The 27,722-nt window shown below is 42.0% G+C and overlaps 1 protein-coding gene across 1 annotated transcript; it reads left to right on the forward strand.

Moving 5' to 3' along the window:
- The first annotated feature begins 284 nt into the window (after window positions 1–284).
- Window positions 285–27,574, forward strand: LOC124145365 (neuronal acetylcholine receptor subunit alpha-6-like). Its single transcript, XM_048395505.1, has 6 exons — window positions 285–439; window positions 6,660–6,793; window positions 8,245–8,289; window positions 10,379–10,488; window positions 26,168–26,700; window positions 26,997–27,574. The coding sequence occupies exons 1-6, from the start codon at window positions 388–390 to the stop codon at window positions 27,410–27,412; spliced, it is 1,290 nt and encodes a 429-aa protein (XP_048251462.1). The 5' UTR covers window positions 285–387; the 3' UTR covers window positions 27,413–27,574.
- The last annotated feature ends 148 nt before the right edge of the window (window positions 27,575–27,722 follow it).

A 27,722-nucleotide genomic window follows, 5' to 3' on the forward strand; every position in this document is an offset into this window, starting at 1 on the left:
CACAAAGCTCAATGCCAACGACAAAGAGGCGAATTTCGCAATCATCCTTATGTCAAAACGATTTATCATAATCACCCAAATGCGATATTTCGACTTAAGCAGGCATGGTTATTTATCAACAATAGATTATTCGTTAATACTGCTGCATTTCGTGGTCAGTTACAAACACATAAATCTGCTTCAGAGATTAAACCAGATTATGGAGGGCACAGCCGTAATCATGTTGGGTTGCATACAGGATATATATTTTCTCCCTGCTTGGTAATGGAAGGGGTGACGAATAAGTAAGATTAATGCGAATGAAGTTACGTGTTCCAGAACGAATTCCCTGTTGACTGTTCACACAGAAGTAGCAGGAATACAGAACCATATTGTCTCTGGACAGACATGGCAACATTGAAGACCAGCGTCCTGCTCATCTTGAGCGTGTTGTACACATGTAAGTATATAACACTGTTGTATACTTGTAAATATATGCTAGCACTGTTGCACACTTGTAAATATATGCTAGCACTGTTGCACACTTGTAAATATATGCTAGCACTGTTGTACACTTGTAGATATTTGATAGAACTGTCGTACACTTGTAGATATTTGATAGCACTGTCGTACACTTGTAAATATATAACACTGTTGTACGCTTGTAAACATATACTAGCACTGTTGTACACTTGTAAATATATGCTAGCACTGTTGTAAGTTGTAAATATATGCTAGCACTGTTGTACACTTGTAAATATATGCTAGCATTGTTGTACACTTGTAAATACATGCTAGCACTGTTGTAAGAGGTAAACATATACTAGCACTGTTGTACACTTGTAAATATATGCTAGCACTGTTGTAAGTTGTAAATATATACTAGCACTGTTGTACACTTGTAAATATATGCTAGCACTGTTGTAAGTTGTAAATATATGCTAGCACTGATGTACACTTGTAAATACATGCTAGCACTGTTGTATGAGGTAAACATATACTAGCACTGTTGTACACTTGTAAATATATGCTAGCACTGTTGTACAATTGTAAATATATGCTAGCACTGTTGTAAGTTGTAAATATATGCTAGCACTGTTGTACACTTGTAAACATATACTAGCACTGTTGTAAATTGTAAATATATGCTAGCACTGTTGTAGGTTGTAAATATATGCTAGCACTGTTGTAAGTTGTAAATATATGCTAGCACTGTTGTAAGTTGTAAATATATGCTAGCACTGTTGTACTATTGTAAATATATGCTAGCACTGTTGTACACTTGTTAATATATGCTAGCACTGTTGTAAGTTGTAAAAATATGCTAGCACTGTTGTAAGTTGTAAATATATGCTAGCACTGTTGTACACTTGTAAATATATGCTAGCACTGTTGTACACTTGTAAATATATGCTAGCACTGTTGTAAACTTGTAAATATATGCTAGCACTGTTGTAAGTTGTAAATATATGCTAGCACAGTTGTACACTTGTAAATATATGCTAGCACTGTTGTAAGTTGTAAATACATGCTAGCACTGTTGTAAGTTGTAAATATATGCTAGCACTGTTGTACACTTGTAAATATATGCTAGCACTGTTGTACACTTGTAAATATATGCTAGCACTGCTGTACACTTGTAAATATATGCTAGCACTGCTGTACACTTGTAAATATATGCTAGCACTGTTGTTCACTTGTAAATATATGCTAGCACTGTTGTACACTTGTAAATATATGCTAGCACTGTTGTAAGTTGTAAATATATGCTAGCACTGTTGTAAGTTGTAAATATATGCTAGCACTGTTGTAAGTTGTAAATACATGCTAGCACTGTTGTACACTTGTATATATTTGATAGCACTGTCGTACACTTGTAAGTATATAACACTGTGGTACATTTGTTAGTATATAACACTGTCGTACACATGTAAGTATGTGCTAGCACTGTTGCACACATGTAAGTATATAACACTGTTGTACACATGTTAGTATACAACACAGTCGTACACCTGTAAACATATGATAACACTCTCGTACACTTGGTAGTATATAACACCGTCGTACACTTGTAAGTATAACACACTTGTGAGTATATAACAGTGTTGTACACTTGATAGTATATAACACAGTCGTGCACTTGTAAACATATGATAGCACTGTCGAACACTTGTTAGTATATAACACTGTCGTACACTTGTTAGTATATAACACTGTCGTACACATGTTAGTATATAACACTTGTAGGTATATAACAGTGTCGTACACTTGTAAACATATGATAGCACTGTCGAACACTTGTTAGTATATAACACTGTCGTACACTTGTTAGTATATAACACTGTCGTACACTTGTAGGTATATAACAGTGTCGTACACTTGTAAGTATATAACACTGTCGTACACTTGTTAGTATATAACACTGTCGTACACTTGTAAACATATGATAGAACTGTCGTACACTTGTTAGTATATAACACTGCCGTACACTTGTAAGTATATAACAGTGTCGTACACTTGTAAGTATATAACACTGCCGTACACTTGTAAGTATATAACACTGTCGTACACTTGTTAGTATATAACACTGCCGTACACTTGTAAACATATGATAGTACTGTCGAACACTTGTTAGTATATAACACTGTCGTACACTTGTTAGTATATAACACTGCCGTACACTTGTAAGTATATAACACTGTCGTACACTTGTTAGTATATAACACTGCCGTACACTTGTTAGTATATAACACTGTCGTACACTTGTTAGTATATAACACTGTCGTACACTTGTAGGTATATAACAGTGTCGTACACTTGTAAGTATATAACACTGTCGTACACTTGTTAGTATATAACACTGTCGTACACTTGTAAGTATATAACACTGCCGTACACTTGTAAGTATATAACACTGCCGTACACTTGTAAGTATATAACACTGCCGTACACTTGTAAGTATATAACAGTGTCGTACACTTGTAAGTATATAACACTGCCGTACACTTGTAAGTATATAACAGTGTCGTACACTTGTAAGTATATAACACTGCCGTACACTTGTAAGTATATAACAGTGTCGTACACTTGTTAGTATATAACACTGCCTTACACTTGTAAATATATAACAGTGTCGTACACTTGTAAGTATATAACACTGTCGTACACTTGTTAGTATATAACACTGTCGTACACTTGTAAACATATGATAGAACTGTCGTACACTTGTTAGTATATAACACTGCCGTACACTTGTAAGTATATAACAGTGTCGTACACTTGTAAGTATATAACACTGCCGTACACTTGTAAGTATATAACAGTGTCGTACACTTGTTAGTATATAACACTGCCTTACACTTGTAAATATATAACAGTGTCGTACACTTGTAAGTATATAACACTGTCGTAGACTTGTTAGTATATAACACTGTCGTACACTTGTAAACATATGATAGTACTGTCGTACACTTGTTAGTATATAACAGTGTCGTACACTTGTAAACATATGATAGTACTGTCGTACACTTGTAAGTATATAACACTGCCGTACACTTGTAAGTATATAACACTGTCGTACACTTGTAAGTACAAAACACTGTCGTACACTTGTTAGTATATAACAGTGTCGTACACTTGTTAGTATATAACACTGTCGTACACTTGTAAGTATATAACAGTGTCGTACACTTGTAAGTATATAACACTGTCTTACACTTGTTAGTATATAACACTGTCGTACACTTGTAAACATATGATAGAACTGTCGTACACTTGTTAGTATATAACACTGCCGTACACTTGTAAGTATATAACAGTGTCGTACACTTGTTAGTATATAACACTGTCGTACAATTGTATGTATATAACAGTGTCGTACACTTGTTAGTATATAACACTGTCGTACACTTGTTAGTATATAACACTGTCGTACACTTGTAAACATATGATAGTACTGTCGTACACTTGTTAGTATATAACACTGCCGTACACTTGTTTGTGCGTGCGTGTGGGTGTTTTCAGTGTGCGTTTGTGTTTAACATGATTACCCCACACAGTATATCGACTCCGAGCCGACCATTCCTTGTTTTACCCCTTTAGTGCTAAGCATCAGGCACGGTAACAACAATCTTTTTAACCCTCTTTTAACGTCTGTTCGTGCCATGACACACTAATGTACGCTTGTAAATACATACTACACATTCGACACTGTACTATGACACACTGTAGCACACTTGTAAATACATAGTTCACATTCTTCATTGTACAATGAAACACTGTAGTACAATTGTAAATACATACTTCACATTCTTCACTGTACAATGACACACTGTAGCACACTTGTAAATATATACTTCACATTCTTCACTGTACAATGACACATTGTAGCACACTTGTAAATACATACTTCACATTCTTCACTGTACCATGACACACTGTAGCACACTTGTAAATACAAACTTCACATTCTTCACTGTACCATGACACATTGTAGCACACTTGTAAATATATACTTCACATTCTTCACTGTACCATGACACATTGTAGCACACTTGTAAATATATACGTCACATTCTTCACTGTACCATGACACATTGTAGCACACTTGTAAATATATACTTCACATTCTTCACTGTACAATGACACACTGTAGCACACTTGTAAATATATACGTCACATTCTTCACTGTACAATGACACACTGTAGCACACTTGTAAATACAATCTTCACATTCTTCACTGTACATTGACACATTGTAGAACACTTGTAAATACATACTACACATTCTTCACTGTACCATGACACATTGTAGCACACTTGTAAATATATACTTCACATTCTTCACTGTACCATGACACATTGTAGCACACTTGTAAATATATACTTCACATTCTTCACTGTACCATGAAACACTGTAGCACACTTGTAAATATATACTACACATTCTTCACTGTACCATGACACATTGTAGCACACTTGTAAATATATACTTCACATTCTTCACTGTACCATGACACATTGTAGCACACTTGTAAATATATACTTCACATTCTTCACTGTACAATGACACATTGTAGCACACTTGTAAATATATACTTCACATTCTTCACTGTACCATGACACATTGTAGCACACTTGTAAATATATACTTCACATTCTTCACTGTACAATGACACATTGTAGCACACTTGTATATATATACTTCACATTCTTCACTGTACCATGACACATTGTAGCACACTTGAAAATATATACTTCACATTCTTCACTGTACCATGACACATTGTAGCACACTTGTAAATATATACTTCACATTCTTCACTGTACCATGACACACTGTAGCACACTTGTAAATATATACTTGACATTCTTCACTGTACCATGACACATTGTAGCACACTTGTAAATATATACTTCACATTCTTCACTGTACCATGACACATTGTAGCACACTTGTAAATATATACTTCACATTCTTCACTGTACCATGACACATTGTAGCACACTTGTAAATATATACTTCACATTCTTCACTGTACCATGACACATTGTAGCACACTTGTAAATATATACTTCACATTCTTCACTGTACCATGACACATTGTAGCACCCTTGTAAATATATACTACACATTCTTCACTGCACCATGACACATTGTAGCACACTTGTAAATACATACTTCACATTCTTCACATTGTACCATGAAACACTGTAGCACACTTGTAAATATATACTTCACATTCTTCACTGTACCATGACACACTGTAGCACACTTGTAAATATATACTTCACATTCTTCACTGTACCATGACACACTGTAGCACACTTGTAAATATATACTTCACATTCTTCACTGCACCATGACACATTGTAGCACACTTGTAAATATATACTTCACATTCTTCACTGTACCATGACACATTGTAGCACACTTGTAAATATATACTTCACATTCTTCATTGTACCATGACCAACTGTAGCACACTTGTAAATATATACTTGACATTCTTCATTGTACCATGAAACACTGTAGGACACTTGTAAATATATACTTGACATTCTTCATTGTACCATGAAACACTGTAGCACACTTGTAAATATATACTTCACATTCTTCATTGTACCATGAAACACTGTAGCACACTTGTAAATATATACTTCACATTCTTCACTGCACCATGACACATTGTAGCACACTTGTAAATATATACTTCACATTCTTCACTGTACAATGACACACTGTAGCACACTTGTAAATACATACTACACATTCTTCACGAGGAATTACGCTGCACATAATGATACTATGTCATAAAACATTGATGTACAGATGTAAGTATATAAACTAAACAACACATTATTCTGAAAACTATGGGGCACAGGTGGCCCAGTCGTCTAAGACGCTGCAATTCGCTGTGCAGAATTGCTTCCTTTGGGCACGCCTATGGTCGTTGGTTCGAATCCCGGCTCGCCCCGAATATGTTTCTAGGTTTGTCAGCACCATACACGTGCTCGTTGGTTTCACTGAAGTGGAAAACGTCTGAGACCTGCGTCGCTTTTGGCTTTCCTCCCAAATTAAGCTGACACGCTGTTGACTAGCGGAATACTGTAAAAGCGGCGTTGAACTGAGTTAAACTCGCTCACTCTGAAAAATAAATACTATTTTTCCGTTGCTAAAGGTTCGTCATCGTTCAGCATTGAGGGGGAGACACTCCTGAGGAAGGATCTACTGACCAACTACAGCACATATGTTCGCCCTACGCCTGTTACATCGGTCGAGATCGCATACAACTTGCTCTCCATTCAAAACATGGTAAACCATCTGCTGTTCTTAAGTTTACAACTACGATTCAACGAGTCCCTGATTTAGTGCATGTATCAATCTTGAAGGAATATGTCAGCCCGTGGTACGTCATGCCACCAATGAATTGTGTCTATTGGTCTGTGGTACGTCATGCCAACAATGAATTGTGTCTATTGGCCTGTGGTACGTCATGCCAACAATGAATTGTGTCTATTGGCTTGTGGTACGTCATGCCAACAATGAATCGTGTCTATTGGCCTGTGGTACGTCATGCCAACAATGAATTGTGTCTATTGGTCTGTGGTACGTCATGCCAACAATGAATTGTGTATATTGGTCTGTGGTATGTCATGCCAACAATGAATTGTGTCTATTGGCCTGTGGTACGTCATGCCAACAATGAATTGTGTCTATTGGTCTGTGGTACGTCATGCCAACAATGAATTGTGTCTATTGGCCTGTGGTACGTCATGCAAACAATGAATTGTGTCTATTGGCCTGTGGTACGTCATGCCAACAATGAATCGTGTCTATTGGCTTGTGGTACGTCATGCTAACAATGAATTGTGTCTATTGGTCTGTGGTACATCATGCCAACAATGAATCGTGTCTATTGGCCTGTGGTACGTCATACCAACATTGAATTGTGTCTATTGGCTTGTGGTACGTCATGCCAACATTGAATTGTGTCTATTGGTCTGTGGTACGTCATGCCAACAATGAATTGTATCTATTGGTCTGTGGTACGTCATGCCAACAATGAATTGTGTCTATTGGTCTGTGGTACGTCATGCCAACAATGAATTGTATCTATTGGTCTGTGATACGTCATGCCAACATTGAATTGTGTCTATTGGCCTGTGATACGTCATACCAACAATGAATGGCTTCTATTGGCCTGCTGTACGTCATACCAACAATGAATCTCGTCTATTGGCCTGTGGCGATCAATTTGGTTTCTTCCATAGTTCCGCAGTCGTCTCAGCAACCCATGCTTGCCGTAAAAGGCGACCATGCTTGGCCTAAGAGGTGACTAACGGGATCGGGTGGTCAGGCTCGCTGATTTGGTTGATGCATATCATCGTATCCCAATTGCGTAGATCGATGCTCATGATATCAACCACTGGATTGTCTGGTCCAGACTCGATTATTTCAAACCGCCGTCATATAGCTGGAATATTGTGAGTGCGGCGTAACAACAAACCAACCAACCAACTCAGGTGCCGCATTTTGCAGGGCAGATTTGCGTCCCTTGGACACGCCAGGAGCCTCTTTTGGATGGTTCGAATCACGGTTGGCTCCAAATATGTTGAGTGATTCAACACCATACCAGAGCTCATGGGTTTCACCAAACATCTGAGGCCTGCATCACTTCGGGCTTTCCCCCACATATGAATTGAACATTGTTCAAATCGGCGTTAAAACCAACTCACTCACTCACTCTTCCTTTTTTTCCTTAGAATTTACAAGATCAGCAGATGTCCTTTGCCGGATGGTTCACGCTGGTAAGTGTGACGTATATAACAAAGACGAGACAAAACACAAATATACTGAGTCAAATTAAAAACTTCACATTTTTAAAAGTAATCCCATATATGATATACAACGGACAAATGTATCAGAGAAGGTAATTTTTAATCATTAATGTCCAAAGAAGGATTTGAATTAACGGTGGTAACCATAATTTATTCCAAGCACCTACGGTATTCGGTAATAACATCAACAGTTTAAATCATAAGTCCCAAGAACGAGAATCTGATGGCACACAAGTTCAGTAGCGTGTATGGCCACCATGTGCGTTGACAACTGCCACACAACGCCTCCGCATGGACCTTGTGATGCTTGTGAACACATGATTGGGAAGATGACGCCATTGTTGCTGCCAAACGGTGCCAAGATCTTGCAAATTATGTGGTTGGTTCTGGAGAGTGCGCAGACTTCTGCCAAGAGCATCCCAGACGTGTTCGATGGGATTGAGGCCATTACTGTTTAAATACACAATAAGGGCCCACAATGATAACTGGTCAAAATGTTAAAATTTTAGGATTGTGAAGTTTTTACTTTGGTTCAGTATACATGATCAACTATGTGATGAGGGACCTTATGGTTGAAAAATCACATTTTGAATTCTATATCTATTCTAAAACAAGGACCATAGAAATAGAATTCATGAGCTTCAATTCATATTTACCGAGATGCATGGCATCAAACATTTTGACATTCTCATTTTCAAACATATAACTGTTTATGTGCTGGTTGCAGTTTTAAAATAGTATAATGTCTACTTAATTAAAGGTAGACATGTATGCTGAAATGGTTTGAAATGTGTTTTTTTTATAATGCCAACCTGGTCACAATGCCAACCTGGTTATAATGCCAACCTGGTTATAATGCCAACCCGGTTACAATGCCAACCTGGTTATAATGCCAACCTGGTTACAATGCCAACCTGGTTACAATGCCAACCTGGTTACAATGCCAAGCTGGTTATAATGCCAAGCTGGTTATAATGCCAAGCTGGTTATAATGCCAAGCTGGTTACAATGCCAAGCTGGTTATAATGCAAAGCAGGTTATAATGCCAACCTGGTTACAATGCCAACCTGGTTACAATACCAACCCGGTTATAATGCCAACCTGGTTATAATGCCAAGCTGGTTAAAATGCCAACCTGGTTACAATGCCAACCTGGTTACAATGCCAAGCTGGTTACAATGCCAAGCTGGTTACAATGCCAAGCTGGTTACAATGCCAACCTGGTTATAATGCCAAGCTGGTTACAATGCCAAGCTGGTTATAATGCCAAGCTGGTTATAATGCCAAGCTGGTTACAATGCCAAGCTGGTTATAATGCCAACCTGGTTATAATGCCAACCTGGTTACAATGCCAACCTGGTTACAATGCCAATCTGTTATAATACCGCTAGTTATAATACCAATATTGCCATGATGCCATGGATTTTTTTCAAACGGATTTTCGCAAATTACCTTTATATAATGCCAAGGCCAATTTCTTTCTGAACAAACGTCCTAATTCTCCGTCTATAATGCCAATTCTGGGGGTAATGTTCACCAATATGAGTCATTATTGTCCATCTCGTAGAAACTCTCATGATATCAATCACTGGATTGTCTTGTCCAGACAAACAAACAACAGCAACAGCAACAAGAAACCAGTCCTCCCCTCGTGTGTCAACTGTTTTCACAGTACATTCATAAAATATCGAGGGGCGGTCGGGTAGCCTAGTGGTTAAAGCGTTCGCTCGTCACGCCGAAGACCCGGGTTCACAATGTGTGAAGCTCATTTCTGGTGTTCTCCGCCGTGATATTGCTAGAATATTGCTAAAAGCGGCGTAAACCCAAACTCACTCACTCACTCACTGATCTTCATGACAAAATCTTGTTCGATCACTTGCTTAGTTCAGTTGACACGATTCATGCATATGTAATGGGTGCCAGCGGTGGGGCAGGATACGTTCACCTTTTCGCGGACACCGGTGTTATCACTATTCGAAAGTGAAGTTTCATGTTTGATATTATGCAAGATCCAATCGTTATCCAATAAAGACCTTGTCGTGTCCGTGCATTGTTGCAGGTGTGGGAGGATCCCCGGCTGTCATGGACGCCAGCCTCCTACAACAACGTCAGTGACATACACACTGACTCCCATCACATCTGGTATCCCGTCCTCGTCGTTGATAATGCGTAATAATTACTATAATCATTGAACTTTGTGCGATTACAGGCCCGGAGAAGCATCTCACTATGACTCCCTTTCGCTCCCCGGAATATCCATCAGACACAAAACTAGATGACACCAAGTCTCCCTTTCGCTCCCCGGAATATCTATCAGACACAAAACTAGATGACACTAAGACTCCCCATTGCTCCCCAGGATATCCATCAGACACAAAACTAGATGGCACAAAATTTCCCTTTCTCTCCCCGGAATATCTATCAGACACGAAACTAGATGACACCAAGTCTCCCCATTGCTCCCCAGGATATCAATCAGACACAAAACTAGATGACACTGAGTCTCCCTTTCGCTCCCGGAATATCCATCAGACACAAAACTAGATGACACTAAGACTCCCTTTTGCTCTCCGGAATATCCATCAGACACAAAACTAGATGACACTAAGACTCCCTTTTGCTCCCCAGGATATCTATCAGACACAAAACTAGATGACACAAAGACTCCCTTTCGCTCCCCGGAATATCCATCAGACACCAAACTAGATGACACTAAGACTCCCTTTCGCTGCCAGGGATTTACATCAGACACAAAACTTGATGACAATAAGTCTCCCTATTGCTCCCTAGGATATCAATCAGACACAAAAACTAGATGACACTATGACTCCCTTTCGCTCCCCGGAATATCCATCAGACACAAAACTAGATGACACCAAGTCTCCCTTTCGCTCTCCGGAATATCTATCAGACACAAAACTAGATGACACTAAGACTCCCTTTTGCTCCCCAGGATATCCATCAGACACAAAACTAGATGACACTAAGACTCCCTTTTGCTCTCCAAAATATCCATGACACAAAACTAGATGACACTAAGACTCCCTTTTGCTCTCCGGAATATCCATCAGACACAAAACTAGATGACACTAAGACTCCCTTTTGCTCCCCAGGATATCTATCAGACACAAAACTAGATGACACTAAGACTCCCTTTCGCTCCCCGGAATATCCATCAGACACAAAACTAGATGACACTAAGACTCCCTTTTGCTCCCCAGAATATCCATCAGACACAAAACTAGATGACACTAAGACTCCCTTTTGCTCCCCAGGATATCTATCAGACACAAAACTAGATGACACTAAGACTCCCTTTTGCTCCCTAGGATATCTATCAGACACAAAACTAGATGACACTAAGACTCCCTTTCGCTCCCCGGAATATCCATCAGACACAAAACTAGATGACACTAAGTCTCCCTTTTGCTCCCCAGGATATCCATCAGACACAAAACTAGATGACACAAAGACTCCCTATTGCTCCCCAGGATATCCATCAGACACAAAACTAGATGACACTAAGACTCCCTTTCGCTCCCCAGGATATCCATCAGACACAAAACTAGATGACACAAAGACTCCCTTTCGCTCCCCGGAATATCCATCAGACACCAAACTAGATGACACTAAGACTCCCTTTCGCTGCCAGGGATTTACATAAGACACAAAACTTGATGACAATAAGTCTCCCTATTGCTCCCCAGGATATCAATCAGACACAAAAACTAGATGACACTATGACTCCCTTTTGCTCCCCAGAATATCCATCAGACACAAAACTAGATGACACTAAGACTCCCTTTTGCTCCCAAGGATATCTATCAGACACAAAACTAGATGACACTAAGACTCCCTTTTGCTCCCTAGGATATCTATCAGACACAAAACTAGATGACACTAAGACTCCCTTTCGCTCCCCGGAATATCCATCAGACACAAAACTAGATGACACTGAGACTCCCTTTCGCTCCCCGGAATATCCATCAGACACAAAACTAGATGACACTAAGTCTCCCTTTTGCTCCCCAGGATATCCATCAGACACAAAACTAGATGACACAAAGACTCCCTATTGCTCCCCAGGATATCCATCAGACACAAAACTAGATGACACTAAGACTCCCTTTCGCTCCCCAGGATATCCATCAGACACAAAACTAGATGACACAAAGACTCCCTTTCGCTCCCCGGAATATCCATCAGACACCAAACTAGATGACACTAAGACTCCCTTTCGCTGCCAGGGATTTACATAAGACACAAAACTTGATGACAATAAGTCTCCCTATTGCTCCCCAGGATATCCATCAGACACAAAACTAGATGACACCAAGTCTCCCTTTTGCTCCCCGGAATATCTATCAGACACAAAACTAGATGACACTAAGACTCCCCATTGCTCCCCAGGATATCCATCAGACACAAAACTAGATGACATTAAGACTCCCTTTTGCTCTCCGGAATATCCATCTGACACAAAACTAGATGACACTAAGACTCCCTTTTGCTCCCCAGGATATCTATCAGACACAAAGCTAGATGACACTAAGACTCCCTTTTGCTCCCCGGAATATCCATCAGACACAAAACTAGATGACACTAAGACTCCCTTTTGCTCCCCGGAATATCCATCAGACACAAAACTAGATGACACTAAGACTCCCTTTTGCTCCCCAGGATATCTATCAGACACAAAACTAGATGACACTAAGACTCCCTTTTGCTCCCCAGGATATCTATCAGACACAAAACTAGATGACACTAAGACTCCCTTTCGCTCCCCGGAATATCCATCAGACACAAAACTAGATGACACTGAGACTCCCTTTCGCTCCCCGGAATATCCATCAGACACAAAACTAGATGACACTACGACTCCCTTTTGCTCCCTAGGATATCTATCAGACACAAAACTAGATGACACTAAGTCTCCCTTTTGCTCCCCAGGATATCCATCAGACACAAAACTAGATGACACTAAGACTCCCTTTCGCTCCCCAGGATATCCATCAGACACAAAACTAGATGACACAAAGACTCCCTTTCGCTGCCCGGAATATCCATCAGACACCAAACTAGATGACACTAAGACTCCCTTTCGCTGCCAGGGATTTACATCAGACACAAAACTTGATGACAATAAGTCTCCCTATTGCTCCCTAGGATATCAATCAGACACAAAAACTAGATGACACTATGACTCCCTTTCGCTCTCCGGAATATCCATCAGACACAAAACTAGATGACACCAAGTCTCCCTTTCGCTCCCCGGAATATCTATCAGACACAAAACTAGATGACACTAAGACTCCCCATTGCTCCCCAGGATATCCATCAGACACAAAACTAGATGACACTAAGACTCCCTTTTGCTCTCCGGAATATCCATCTGACACAAAACTAGATGACACTAAGACTCCCTTTTGCTCCCCAGGATATCTATCAGACACAAAGCTAGATGACACTAAGACTCCCTTTTGCTCTCCGGAATATCCATCAGACACAAAACTAGATGACACTAAGACTCCCTTTTGCTCTCCGGAATATCCATCAGACACAAAACTAGATGACACTAAGACTCCCTTTTGCTCCCCAGGATATCTATCAGACACAAAACTAGATGACACTAAGACTCCCTTTCGCTCCCCGGAATATCCATCAGAAACAAAACTAGATGACACTAAGACTCCCTTTTGCTCCCCGGAATATCCATCAGACACAAAACTAGATGACACTAAGACTCCCTTTTGCTCCCCAGGATATCTATCAGACACAAAACTAGATGACACTAAGACTCCCTTTTGCTCCCCGGAATATCCATCAGACACCAAACTAGATGACACTAAGACTCCCTTTCGCTGCCAGGGATTTACATCAGACACAAAACTTGATGACAATAAGTCTCCCTATTGCTCCCTAGGATATCAATCAGACACAAAAACTAGATGACACTATGACTCCCTTTCGCTCCCCGGAATATCCATTAGACACAAAACTAGATGACACTAAGACTCCCTTTTGCTCTCCAAAATATCCATGACACAAAACTAGATGACACTAAGACTCCCTTTTGCTCTCCGGAATATCCATCAGACACAAAACTAGATGACACTAAGACTCCCTTTTGCTCCCCAGGATATCTATCAGACACAAAACTAGATGACACTAAGACTCCCTTTCGCTCTCCGGAATATCCATCAGACACAAAATTAGATGACACTAAGACTCCCTTTTGCTCCCCAGAATATCCATCAGACACAAAACTAGATGACACTAAGACTCCCTTTTGCTCCCCAGGATATCTATCAGACACAAAACTAGATGACACTAAGACTCCCTTTTGCTCCCTAGGATATCTATCAGACACAAAACTAGATGACACTAAGACTCCCTTTCGCTCCCCGGAATATCCATCAGACACAAAACTAGATGACACTGAGACTCCCTTTCGCTCCCCGGAATATCCATCAGACACAAAACTAGATGACACTACGACTCCCTTTTGCTCCCTAGGATATCTATCAGACACAAAACTAGATGACACTAAGTCTCCCTTTTGCTCCCCAGGATATCCATCAGACACAAAACTAGATGACAAAAAGACTCCCTATTGCTCCCCAGGATATCTATCAGACACAAAACTAGATGACACTAAGACTCCCCATTGCTCCCCAGGATATCCATCAGACACAAAACTAGATGACACTAAGACTCCCTTTTGCTCTCCGGAATATCCATCTGACACAAAACTTGATGACACTAAGACTCCCTTTTGCTCCCCAGGATATCCATCAGACACAAAACTAGATGACACTAAGACTCCCTTTTGCTCTCCGGAATATCCATCTGACACAAAACTAGATGACACTAAGACTCCCTTTTGCTCCCCAGGATATCTATCAGACACAAAGCTAGATGACACTAAGACTCCCTTTCGCTCCCCGGAATATCCATCAGACACCAAACTAGATGACACTAAGACTCCCTTTCTCTGCCAGGGATTTACATCAGACACAAAACTTGATGACAATAAGTCTCCCTATTGCTCCCTAGGATATCAATCAGACACAAAAACTAGATGACACTATGACTACCTTTCGCTCCCCGGAATATCCATCAGACACCAAACTAGATGACACCAAGTCTCCCTTTTGCTCCCCGGAATATCTATCAGACACAAAACTAGATGACACTAAGACTCCCCATTGCTCCCCAGGATATCCATCAGACACAAAACTAGATGACACTAAGACTCCCTTTTGCTCTCTGGAATATCCATCTGACACAAAACTAGATGACACTAAGACTCCCTTTTGCTCCCCAGGATATCCATCAGACACAAAACTAGATGACACTAAGACTCCCTTTTGCTCTCCGGAATATCCATCTGACACAAAACTAGATGACACTAAGTCTCCCTTTTGCTCCCCAGGAAAACTATCAGACACAAAGCTAGATGACACTAAGACTCCCTTTTGCTCTCCGGAATATCCATCAGACACCAAACTAGATGACACTAAGACTCCCTTTCTCTGCCAGGGATTTACATCAGACACAAAACTTGATGACAATAAGTCTCCCTATTGCTCCCTAGGATATCAATCAGACACAAAAACTAGATGACACTATGACTCCCTTTCGCTCCCCGGAATATCCATCAGACACAAAACTAGATGACACCAAGTCTCCCTTTCGCTCCCCGGAATATCTATCAGACACAAAACTAGATGACACTAAGACTCCCCATTGCTCCCCAGGATATCCATCAGACACAAAACTAGATGACACTAAGACTCCCTTTTGCTCTCTGGAATATCCATCTGACACAAAACTAGATGACACCAAGTCTCCCTTTTGCTCCCCGGAATATCTATCAGACACAAAACTAGATGACACTAAGACTCCCCATTGCTCCCCAGGATATCCATCAGACACAAAACTAGATGACACTAAGACTCCCTTTTGCTCTCTGGAATATCCATCTGACACAAAACTAGATGACACTAAGACTCCCTTTTGCTCCCCAGGATATCCATCAGACACAAAACTAGATGACACTAAGACTCCCTTTTGCTCTCCGGAATATCCATCTGACACAAAACTAGATGACACTAAGTCTCCCTTTTGCTCCCCAGGATAACTATCAGACACAAAGCTAGATGACACTAAGACTCCCTTTTGCTCTCCGGAATATCCATCAGACACCAAACTAGATGACACTAAGACTCCCTTTCTCTGCCAGGGATTTACATCAGACACAAAACTTGATGACAATAAGTCTCCCTATTGCTCCCTAGGATATCAATCAGACACAAAAACTAGATGACACTATGACTCCCTTTCGCTCCCCGGAATATCCATCAGACACAAAACTAGATGACACCAAGTCTCCCTTTCGCTCCCCGGAATATCTATCAGACACAAAACTAGATGACACTAAGACTCCCCATTGCTCCCCAGGATATCCATCAGACACAAAACTAGATGACACTAAGACTCCCTTTTGCTCTCTGGAATATCCATCTGACACAAAACTAGATGACACTAAGACTCCCTTTTGCTCCCCAGGATATCTATCAGACACAAAGCTAGATGACACTAAGACTCCCTTTTGCTCTCCGGAATATCCATCAGACACAAAACTAGATGACACTAAGACTCCCTTTTGCTCTCCGGAATATCCATCAGACACAAAACTAGATGACACTAAGACTCCCTTTTGCTCCCCAGGATATCTATCAGACACAAAACTAGATGACACTAAGACTCCCTTTCGCTCCCCGGAATATCCATCAGACACAAAACTAGATGACACTAAGACTCCCTTTTGCTCCCCGGAATATCCATCAGACACAAAACTAGATGACACTAAGACTCCCTTTTGCTCCCCAGGATATCTATCAGACACAAAACTAGATGACACTAAGACTCCCTTTTGCTCCCCAGGATATCTATCAGACACAAAACTAGATGACACTAAGACTCCCTTTCGCTCCCCGGAATATCCATCAGACACAAAACTAGATGACACTAAGACTCCCTTTCGCTCCCCGGAATATCCATCAGACACAAAACTAGATGACACTAAGACTCCCTTTTGCTCCCCAGGATATCTATCAGACACAAAACTAGATGACACTAAGTCTCCCTTTTGCTCCCCAGGATATCCATCAGACACAAAACTAGATGACACAAAGACTCCCTATTGCTCCCCAGGATATCCATCAGACACAAAACTAGATGACACTAAGACTCCCTTTCGCTCCCCAGGATATCCATCAGACACAAAACTACATGACACTAAGTCTCCCTATTGCTCCCCAGGATATCCATCAGACACAAAACAAGATGACACTATGTCTCCCTATTGCTCCCCACGATATCCTTCAGACACAAAACTAGATGACACTAAGACTCCCTTTTGCTCCCCAGGATATCTATCAGACACAAAACTAGATGACACTAAGACTCCCTATTGCTCCCCAGGATATCCATCAGACACAAAACTAGATGACACTAAGTCTCCCTATTGCTCCCCAGGATATCCATCAGACACAAAACTAGATGACACAAAGAGTCCCTTTCGCTCCCCGGAATATCCATCAGACACAAAACTAGATGACACTGAGACTCCCTTTTGCTCCCCGGAATATCCATCAGACACAAAACTAGATGACACTAAGACTCCCTTTTGCTCCCCAGGATATCTATCAGACACAAAACTAGATGACACTAAGACTCCCTTTTGCTCCCCAGGATATCTATCAGACACAAAACTAGATGACACTAAGACTCCCTTTCGCTCCCCGGAATATCCATCAGACACAAAACTAGATGACACTGAGACTCCCTTTCGCTCCCCGGAATATCCATCAGACACAAAACTAGATGACACTACGACTCCCTTTTGCTCCCTAGGATATCTATCAGACACAAAACTAGATGACACTAAGTCTCCCTTTTGCTCCCCAGGATATCCATCAGACACAAAACTAGATGACACTAAGACTCCCTTTCGCTCCCCAGGATATCCATCAGACACAAAACTAGATGACACAAAGACTCCCTTTCGCTGCCCGGAATATCCATCAGACACCAAACTAGATGACACTAAGACTCCCTTTCGCTGCCAGGGATTTACATCAGACACAAAACTTGATGACAATAAGTCTCCCTATTGCTCCCTAGGATATCAATCAGACACAAAAACTAGATGACACTATGACTCCCTTTCGCTCTCCGGAATATCCATCAGACACAAAACTAGATGACACCAAGTCTCCCTTTCGCTCCCCGGAATATCTATCAGACACAAAACTAGATGACACTAAGACTCCCCATTGCTCCCCAGGATATCCATCAGACACAAAACTAGATGACACTAAGACTCCCTTTTGCTCTCCGGAATATCCATCTGACACAAAACTAGATGACACTAAGACTCCCTTTTGCTCCCCAGGATATCTATCAGACACAAAACTAGATGACACTAAGACTCCCTTTTGCTCCCTAGGATATCTATCAGACACAAAACTAGATGACACTAAGACTCCCTTTTGCTCCCTAGGATATCTATCAGACACAAAACTAGATGACACTAAGACTCCCTTTCGCTCCCCGGAATATCCATCAGACACAAAACTAGATGACACTGAGACTCCCTTTCGCTCCCCGGAATATCCATCAGACACAAAACTAGATGACACTACGACTCCCTTTTGCTCCCTAGGATATCTATCAGACACAAAACTAGATGACACTAAGTCTCCCTTTTGCTCCCCAGGATATCCATCAGACACAAAACTAGATGACAAAAAGACTCCCTATTGCTCCCCAGGATATCTATCAGACACAAAACTAGATGACACTAAGTCTCCCTTTCGCTCCCCAGGATATCCATCAGACACAAAACTAGATGACACAAAGACTCCCTTTCGCTCCCCGGAATATCCATCAGACACCAAACTAGATGACACTAAGACTCCCTTTCTCTGCCAGGGATTTACATCAGACACAAAACTTGATGACAATAAGTCTCCCTATTGCTCCCTAGGATATCAATCAGACACAAAAACTAGATGACACTATGACTCCCTTTCGCTCCCCGGAATATCCATCAGACACAAAACTAGATGACACCAAGTCTCCCTTTCGCTCCCCGGAATATCTATCAGACACAAAACTAGATGACACTAAGACTCCCCATTGCTCCCCAGGATATCCATCAGACACAAAACTAGATGACACTAAGACTCCCTTTTGCTCTCCGGAATATCCATCTGACACAAAACTAGATGACACTAAGACTCCCTTTTGCTCCCCAGGATATCCATCAGACACAAAACTAGATGACACTAAGACTCCCTTTTGCTCTCCGGAATATCCATCTGACACAAAACTAGATGACACTAAGACTCCCTTTTGCTCCCCAGGATATCTATCAGACACAAAGCTAGATGACACTAAGACTCCCTTTCGCTCCCCGGAATATCCATCAGACACCAAACTAGATGACACTAAGACTCCCTTTCTCTGCCAGGGATTTACATCAGACACAAAACTTGATGATAATAAGTCTCCCTATTGCTCCCTAGGATATCAATCAGACACAAAAACTAGATGACACTATGACTACCTTTCGCTCCCCGGAATATCCATCAGACACAAAACTAGATGATACCAAGTCTCCCTTTTGCTCCCCGGAATATCTATCAGACACAAAACTAGATGACACTAAGACTCCCCATTGCTCCCCAGGATATCCATCAGACACAAAACTAGATGACACTAAGACTCCCTTTTGCTCTCTGGAATATCCATCTGACACAAAACTAGATGACACTAAGACTCCCTTTCGCTCCCCAGGATATCCATCAGACACAAAACTAGATGACACTAAGACTCCCTTTTGCTCTCCGGAATATCCATCTGACACAAAACTAGATGACACTAAGTCTCCCTTTTGCTCCCCAGGATAACTATCAGACACAAAGCTAGATGACACTAAGACTCCCTTTTGCTCTCCGGAATATCCATCAGACACCAAACTAGATGACACTAAGACTCCCTTTTGCTCCCCAGGATATCTATCAGACACAAAGCTAGATGACACTAAGACTCCCTTTTGCTCTCCGGAATATCCATCAGACACAAAACTAGATGACACTAAGACTCCCTTTTGCTCTCCGGAATATCCATCAGACACAAAACTAGATGACACTAAGACTCCCTTTTGCTCCCCAGGATATCTATCAGACACAAAACTAGATGACACTAAGACTCCCTTTTGCTCCCCGGAATATCCATCAGAAACAAAACTAGATGACACTAAGACTCCCTTTTGCTCCCCGGAATATCCATCACACACAAAACTAGATGACACTAAGACTCCCTTTTGCTCCCCAGGATATCTATCAGACACAAAACTAGATGACACTAAGACTCCCTTTTGCTCCCCGGAATATCCATCAGACACCAAACTAGATGACACTAAGACTCCCTTTCGCTGCCAGGGATTTACATCAGACACAAAACTTGATGACAATAAGTCTCCCTATTGCTCCCTAGGATATCAATCAGACACAAAAACTAGATGACACTATGACTCCCTTTCGCTCCCCGGAATATCCATCAGACACAAAACTAGATGACACTAAGACTCCCTTTTGCTCTCCAAAATATCCATGACACAAAACTAGATGACACTAAGACTCCCTTTTGCTCTCCGGAATATCCATCAGACACAAAACTAGATGACACTAAGATTCCCTTTTGCTCCCCAGGATATCTATCAGACACAAAACTAGATGACACTAAGACTCCCTTTCGCTCTCCGGAATATCCATCAGACACAAAACTAGATGACACTGAGACTCCCTTTTGCTCCCCAGAATATCCATCAGACACAAAACTAGATGACACTAAGACTCCCTTTTGCTCCCCAGGATATCTATCAGACACAAAACTAGATGACACTAAGACTCCCTTTTGCTCCCTAGGATATCTATCAGACACAAAACTAGATGACACTAAGACTCCCTTTCGCTCCCCGGAATATCCATCAGACACAAAACTAGATGACACTGAGACTCCCTTTCGCTCCCCGGAATATCCATCAGACACAAAACTAGATGACACTACGACTCCCTTTTGCTCCCTAGGATATCTATCAGACACAAAACTAGATGACACTAAGTCTCCCTTTTGCTCCCCAGGATATCCATCAGACACAAAACTAGATGACAAAAAGACTCCCTATTGCTCCCCAGGATATCTATCAGACACAAAACTAGATGACACTAAGTCTCCCTTTCGCTCCCCAGGATATCCATCAGACACAAAACTAGATGACACAAAGACTCCCTTTCGCTCCCCGGAATATCCATCAGACACCAAACTAGATGACACTAAGACTCCCTTTCTCTGCCAGGGATTTACATCAGACACAAAACTTGATGACAATAAGTCTCCCTATTGCTCCCTAGGATATCAATCAGACACAAAAACTAGATGACACTATGACTCCCTTTCGCTCCCCGGAATATCCATCAGACACAAAACTAGATGACACCAAGTCTCCCTTTCGCTCCCCGGAATATCTATCAGACACAAAACTAGATGACACTAAGACTCCCCATTGCTCCCCAGGATATCCATCAGACACAAAACTAGATGACACTAAGACTCCCTTTTGCTCTCCGGAATATCCATCTGACACAAAACTAGATGACACTAAGACTCCCTTTTGCTCCCCAGGATATCCATCAGACACAAAACTAGATGACACTAAGACTCCCTTTTGCTCTCCGGAATATCCATCTGACACAAAACTAGATGACACTAAGACTCCCTTTTGCTCCCCAGGATATCTATCAGACACAAAGCTAGATGACACTAAGACTCCCTTTCGCTCCCCGGAATATCCATCAGACACCAAACTAGATGACACTAAGACTCCCTTTCTCTGCCAGGGATTTACATCAGACACAAAACTTGATGACAATAAGTCTCCCTATTGCTCCCTAGGATATCAATCAGACACAAAAACTAGATGACACTATGACTACCTTTCGCTCCCCGGAATATCCATCAGACACAAAACTAGATGATACCAAGTCTCCCTTTTGCTCCCCGGAATATCTATCAGACACAAAACTAGATGACACTAAGACTCCCCATTGCTCCCCAGGATATCCATCAGACACAAAACTAGATGACACTAAGACTCCCTTTTGCTCTCTGGAATATCCATCTGACACAAAACTAGATGACACTAAGACTCCCTTTCGCTCCCCAGGATATCCATCAGACACAAAACTAGATGACACTAAGACTCCCTTTTGCTCTCCGGAATATCCATCTGACACAAAACTAGATGACACTAAGTCTCCCTTTTGCTCCCCAGGATAACTATCAGACACAAAGCTAGATGACACTAAGACTCCCTTTTGCTCTCCGGAATATCCATCAGACACCAAACTAGATGACACTAAGACTCCCTTTTGCTCCCCAGGATATCTATCAGACACAAAGCTAGATGACACTAAGACTCCCTTTTGCTCTCCGGAATATCCATCAGACACAAAACTAGATGACACTAAGACTCCCTTTTGCTCTCCGGAATATCCATCAGACACAAAACTAGATGACACTAAGATTCCCTTTTGCTCCCCAGGATATCTATCAGACACAAAACTAGATGACACTAAGACTCCCTTTCGCTCCCCGGAATATCCATCAGACACAAAACTAGATGACACTAAGACTCCCTTTTGCTCCCCGGAATATCCATCAGACACAAAACTAGATGACACTAAGACTCCCTTTTGCTCCCCAGGATATCTATCAGACACAAAACTAGATGACACTAAGACTCCCTTTTGCTCCCCAGGATATCTATCAGACACAAAACTAGATGACACTAAGACTCCCTTTCGCTCCCCGGAATATCCATCAGACACAAAACTAGATGACACTAAGACTCCCTTTCGCTCCCCGGAATATCCATCAGACACAAAACTAGATGACACTAAGACTCCCTTTTGCTCCCCAGGATATCTATCAGACACAAAACTAGATGACACTAAGTCTCCCTTTTGCTCCCCAGGATATCCATCAGACACAAAACTAGATGACACAAAGACTCCCTATTGCTCCCCAGGATATCCATCAGACACAAAACTAGATGACACTAAGACTCCCTTTCGCTCCCCAGGATATCCATCAGACACAAAACTACATGACACTAAGTCTCCCTATTGCTCCCCAGGATATCCATCAGACACAAAACAAGATGACACTATGTCTCCCTATTGCTCCCCACGATATCCTTCAGATACAAAACTAGATGACACTAAGACTCCCTTTTGCTCCCCAGGATATCTATCAGACACAAAACTAGATGACACTAAGACTCCCTATTGCTCCCCAGGATATCCATCAGACACAAAACTAGATGACACTAAGTCTCCCTATTGCTCCCCAGGATATCCATCAGACACAAAACTAGATGACACTAAGAGTCCCTTTCGCTCCCCGGAATATCCATCAGACACAAAACTAGATGACACTGAGACTCCCTTTCGCTCCCCGGAATATACATCAGACACAAAACTAGATGACACTAAGACTCCCTTTTGCTCCCCAGGATATCTATCAGACACAAAACTAGATGACACTAAGTCTCCCTATTGCTTCCCAGGACATCCATCAGACACAAAACTACATGACACTAAGTCTCCCTATTGCTCCCCAGGATATCTATCAGACACAAAACTAGATGACACTAAGACTCCCTTTCGCTCCCCAGGACATCCATCAGACACAAAACTAGATGACACTAAGTCTCCCTATTGCTTCCCAGGACATCCATCAGACACAAAACTAGATGACACTAAGTCTCCCTATTGGTTCCCAGGACATCCATCAGACACAAAACTAGATGACACTAAGTCTCCCTTTTGCTTCCCAGGACATCCATCAGACACAAAACTAGATGACACTAAGTCTCCCTTTTGCTCCCCAGGTTATCCATCAGACACAAAACTAGATGACACTAAGTCTCCCTTTTACTCCCCAGGTTATCCATCAGACACAAAACTAGATGACACCAAGTCTCCCTTTTGCTCCCCAGGTTATCCATCAGACACAAAACTAGATGACACTAAGTCTCCCTATTGCTCCCCAGGTTATCCATCAGACACAAAACTAGATGACACTGAGTCTCCCTTACGCTTCCCGGGATATCCATCAGACACAAAACTAGATGACACTAAGTCTCCCTTTTGCTCCCCAGGTTATCCATCAGACACAAAACTAGATGACACTGAGTCTCCCTTTTGCTCCCCAGGTTATCCATCAGACACAAAACTAGATGACACTAAGTCTCCCTTTTGCTCCCCAGGTTATCCATCAGACACAAAACTAGATGACACTGAGTCTCCCTTTCGCTCCCCAGGACATCCATCAGACACAAAACTAGATGACACTAAGTCTCCCTATTGCTTCCCAGGACATCCATGAGACACAAAACTAGATGACACTAAGTCTCCCTATTGCTTCCCAGGACATCCATCAGACACAAAACTAGATGACACTAAGTCTCCTTTTTGCTTCCCAGGACATCCATCAGACACAAAACTAGATGACACTAAGTCTCCCTTTTGCTCCCCAGGTTATCCATCAGACACAAAACTAGATGACACTAAGTCTCTCTTTTACTCCCCAGGTTATCCATCAGACACAAAACTAGATGACACTGAGTCTCCCTTTTGCTCCCCAGGTTATCCATCAGACACAAAACTAGATGGCACTAAGTCTCCCTATTGCTCCCCAGGTTATCCATCAGACACAAAACTAGATGACACTAAGTCTCCCTTACGCTTCCCGGGATATCCATCAGACACAAAACTAGATGACACTAAGTGTCCCTTTTGCTCCCCAGGTTATCCATCAGACACAAAACTAGATGACACTAAGTCTCCCTTTCGCTCCCCAGAATTTCCGTCAGACATAAAACTAGATGACACTAAGTCTCCCTTTTGCTCCCCAGTTTATCCATCAGACACAAAACTAGATGACACTAAGTCTCCCTTTTGCTCCCCAGGTTATCCATCAGACACAAAACTAGATGACACTAAGTCTCGCTATTGCTCCCCAGGATATCTATCAGACACAAAACTAGATGACACTAAGACTCCCTTTCGCTCCCAGGGATTTACATCAGACACAAAGCTAGATGACACAAAATGTCCCTTTTGCTACCCGGAATATCCATCAGACACAAAACTAGATGACACTAAGACTCCCTTTTCCTCCCCAGGACATCCATCAGACACAAAACTAGATGACACTAAGACTCCCTTTTCCTCCCCAGGATATTCATCAGATACAAAAGTAGATGACACTAAGTCTCCCTATTGCTCCCCAGGATATCTATCAGAAACAAAACTAGATGACACTAAGACTCCCTTTGGCTCCCCAGGATATCTATCAGACACAAAGCTAGATGACACAAAATCTCCCTTTTGCTCCCCGGAATATCCATCCATCGATTCTCCATCTAAATGTGTGACGAAAGCCCGAAACGATGCAGATCTCTGACATTTACCATTAAGGTGGTACTCTCGCGCACTGTTATGATGCTGACAAACCAGAAACATAACACATGTTAAAGAAGCCTTTTTAAACACGAATTTTCAATAAATATATTCTTGTGTGACCATAATAACACCACTATCCTCCTGCTGGTATTTGCACAGAACCATCGACTAAACATGTTATCATTTGGCTAAGGTTGGTGTTCGTTGATGTCTTTTTTGCTGTGTTCTGTTGCTGTGCTGCTCAGTGTGGACGACCTGTCTCCAATCGAGGACAAGTCTATTCCCATGCGGGTGACAGAACATGGTCTGGTCCGCTGGACTCCTCCGAGGATCATCACTACTGCATGTGACATGGACCCCACCTTCTTCCCCTTCGACAGACACACGTGCTCCATTGAAATCACCAGCTTCGGCTACACCCTGGGGGAGGTCAACTTGACAGTGAGGGGTGCTGGGATGGTGACGGACTTCTACCAGAAAGATGGCTTGTGGGAGATGTTGGATCATGCCTCGTCCCGCTCAGTGTTCATCCATGACGGGGACGGCTATGCACGCATTCAGCTTCAAGTGACCATGAGGCGTCTTCCCAGTTACCACGGGCTCAATCTGATTCTACCCGTGCTCATCAACAGCATCCTTGTAGCCTTCGTTTTCAAACTGTCCCCCAAGTCTGGAGAGAAGATGGGCTTCAGTCTGACGGTTCTCCTGGCATACACTGTTATACTCACAATCTTGGCAGATGCTGTGCCCTCTACTTCGGTTTATACATCTGTACTAGGTGAGTGTCCTATGTCTCCACGTCAGTCTAAACATCCTGGTCTACCACCAAGTATATACTAATGATAGGAAACACAATAGTCCCAAAATTGTTCTGTGGCTGCGGTTCCTGAAACAGACGATGCCAGTGTTACTCTGGAAGCTGCTTCAGATATCATGTGTCCATCAGAGCTTAGATTTGGATTAAGATGTGACAGATATAGCCGAGTAACGTTAGTAAGCTTAAACGTTTTAGACTAAACTCTCCCAAGTTTTTAATGCCCTTCAGATTATACTCGCACGTCTTGTCTTTTCCAGAGGTGTATGTGTCAGCGGTCCTGATTCTGAGCACACTTGGCACTGTGATCAGCGTGTTCTCACAGGTCATCTACTTCCGCGAATCCTCCTGCCCTATTCCGCCATGGGTAGTTTGCTTCTCCAAGTGCATGGCACGCGTACTGTTCTGGGAGGCACACAAATTCAAGCCTCGCACGAAGCCATGCAACAATAACGTCTTGGTGTCCCAGGCCCCAGACACCACCCGCTTGAGCGAATCCAAGATACCCAAGGGATGGGACACACCCTTCTCCATCTCCACAGATGACCCCGAGGACCTGGTCATTACCTGGAAAGACGTGTCCCTGATGATTGACTCTTTCTGCTTCTGGGTGTTTTTGGTGGCCATTGGCATCCTCTCCATCCTGTCGTTGTCCGTTATCGGCGCCCAGTACTAGACAGCCAGGGCCCTATTCCTTAAAGTTATCTTAGCGCTTGGGGACCCGTGAAGATCCTGGGTAGAATAGGTCATGCTTGCTGTAAAATCTTACTATTCTTGTCGTAAAAGGCCACTAACGGGATCGGGTGGTCAGGCTCGCTGACTTGGTTGATGCATGTCATCAATCCCAATGGCGTGGATCAATGCTCATGATGTCAATCACTGGATTGTCTGGTCCAGACGCGATTATTTACAGACCACCGTCATAAAGCTGGAATATTGCTGAGTGCGGCGTAAAACAACAAACCAACCAACCAAATCTTAGCGCT

The sequence above is a fragment of the Haliotis rufescens genome, unplaced genomic scaffold, assembly GCF_023055435.1.
Source record: "Haliotis rufescens isolate VD_foot unplaced genomic scaffold, xgHalRufe1.0.p SCAF_14, whole genome shotgun sequence".
Classification (NCBI taxonomy): Eukaryota; Metazoa; Mollusca; class Gastropoda; order Lepetellida; family Haliotidae; genus Haliotis; species Haliotis rufescens.

Coding starts and splice junctions, on each gene's coding strand:
- LOC124145365 (XM_048395505.1), top strand. CDS start 388: ATGGCAACATTGAAGACCAGCGTCCTGCTCATCTTGAGCGTGTTGTAC. Junction 8,290..10,378: donor TTGCCGGATGGTTCACGCTG/GTAAGTGTGACG, acceptor GCATTGTTGCAG/GTGTGGGAGGATCCCCGGCT. Junction 26,701..26,996: donor GGTTTATACATCTGTACTAG/GTGAGTGTCCTA, acceptor TGTCTTTTCCAG/AGGTGTATGTGTCAGCGGTC.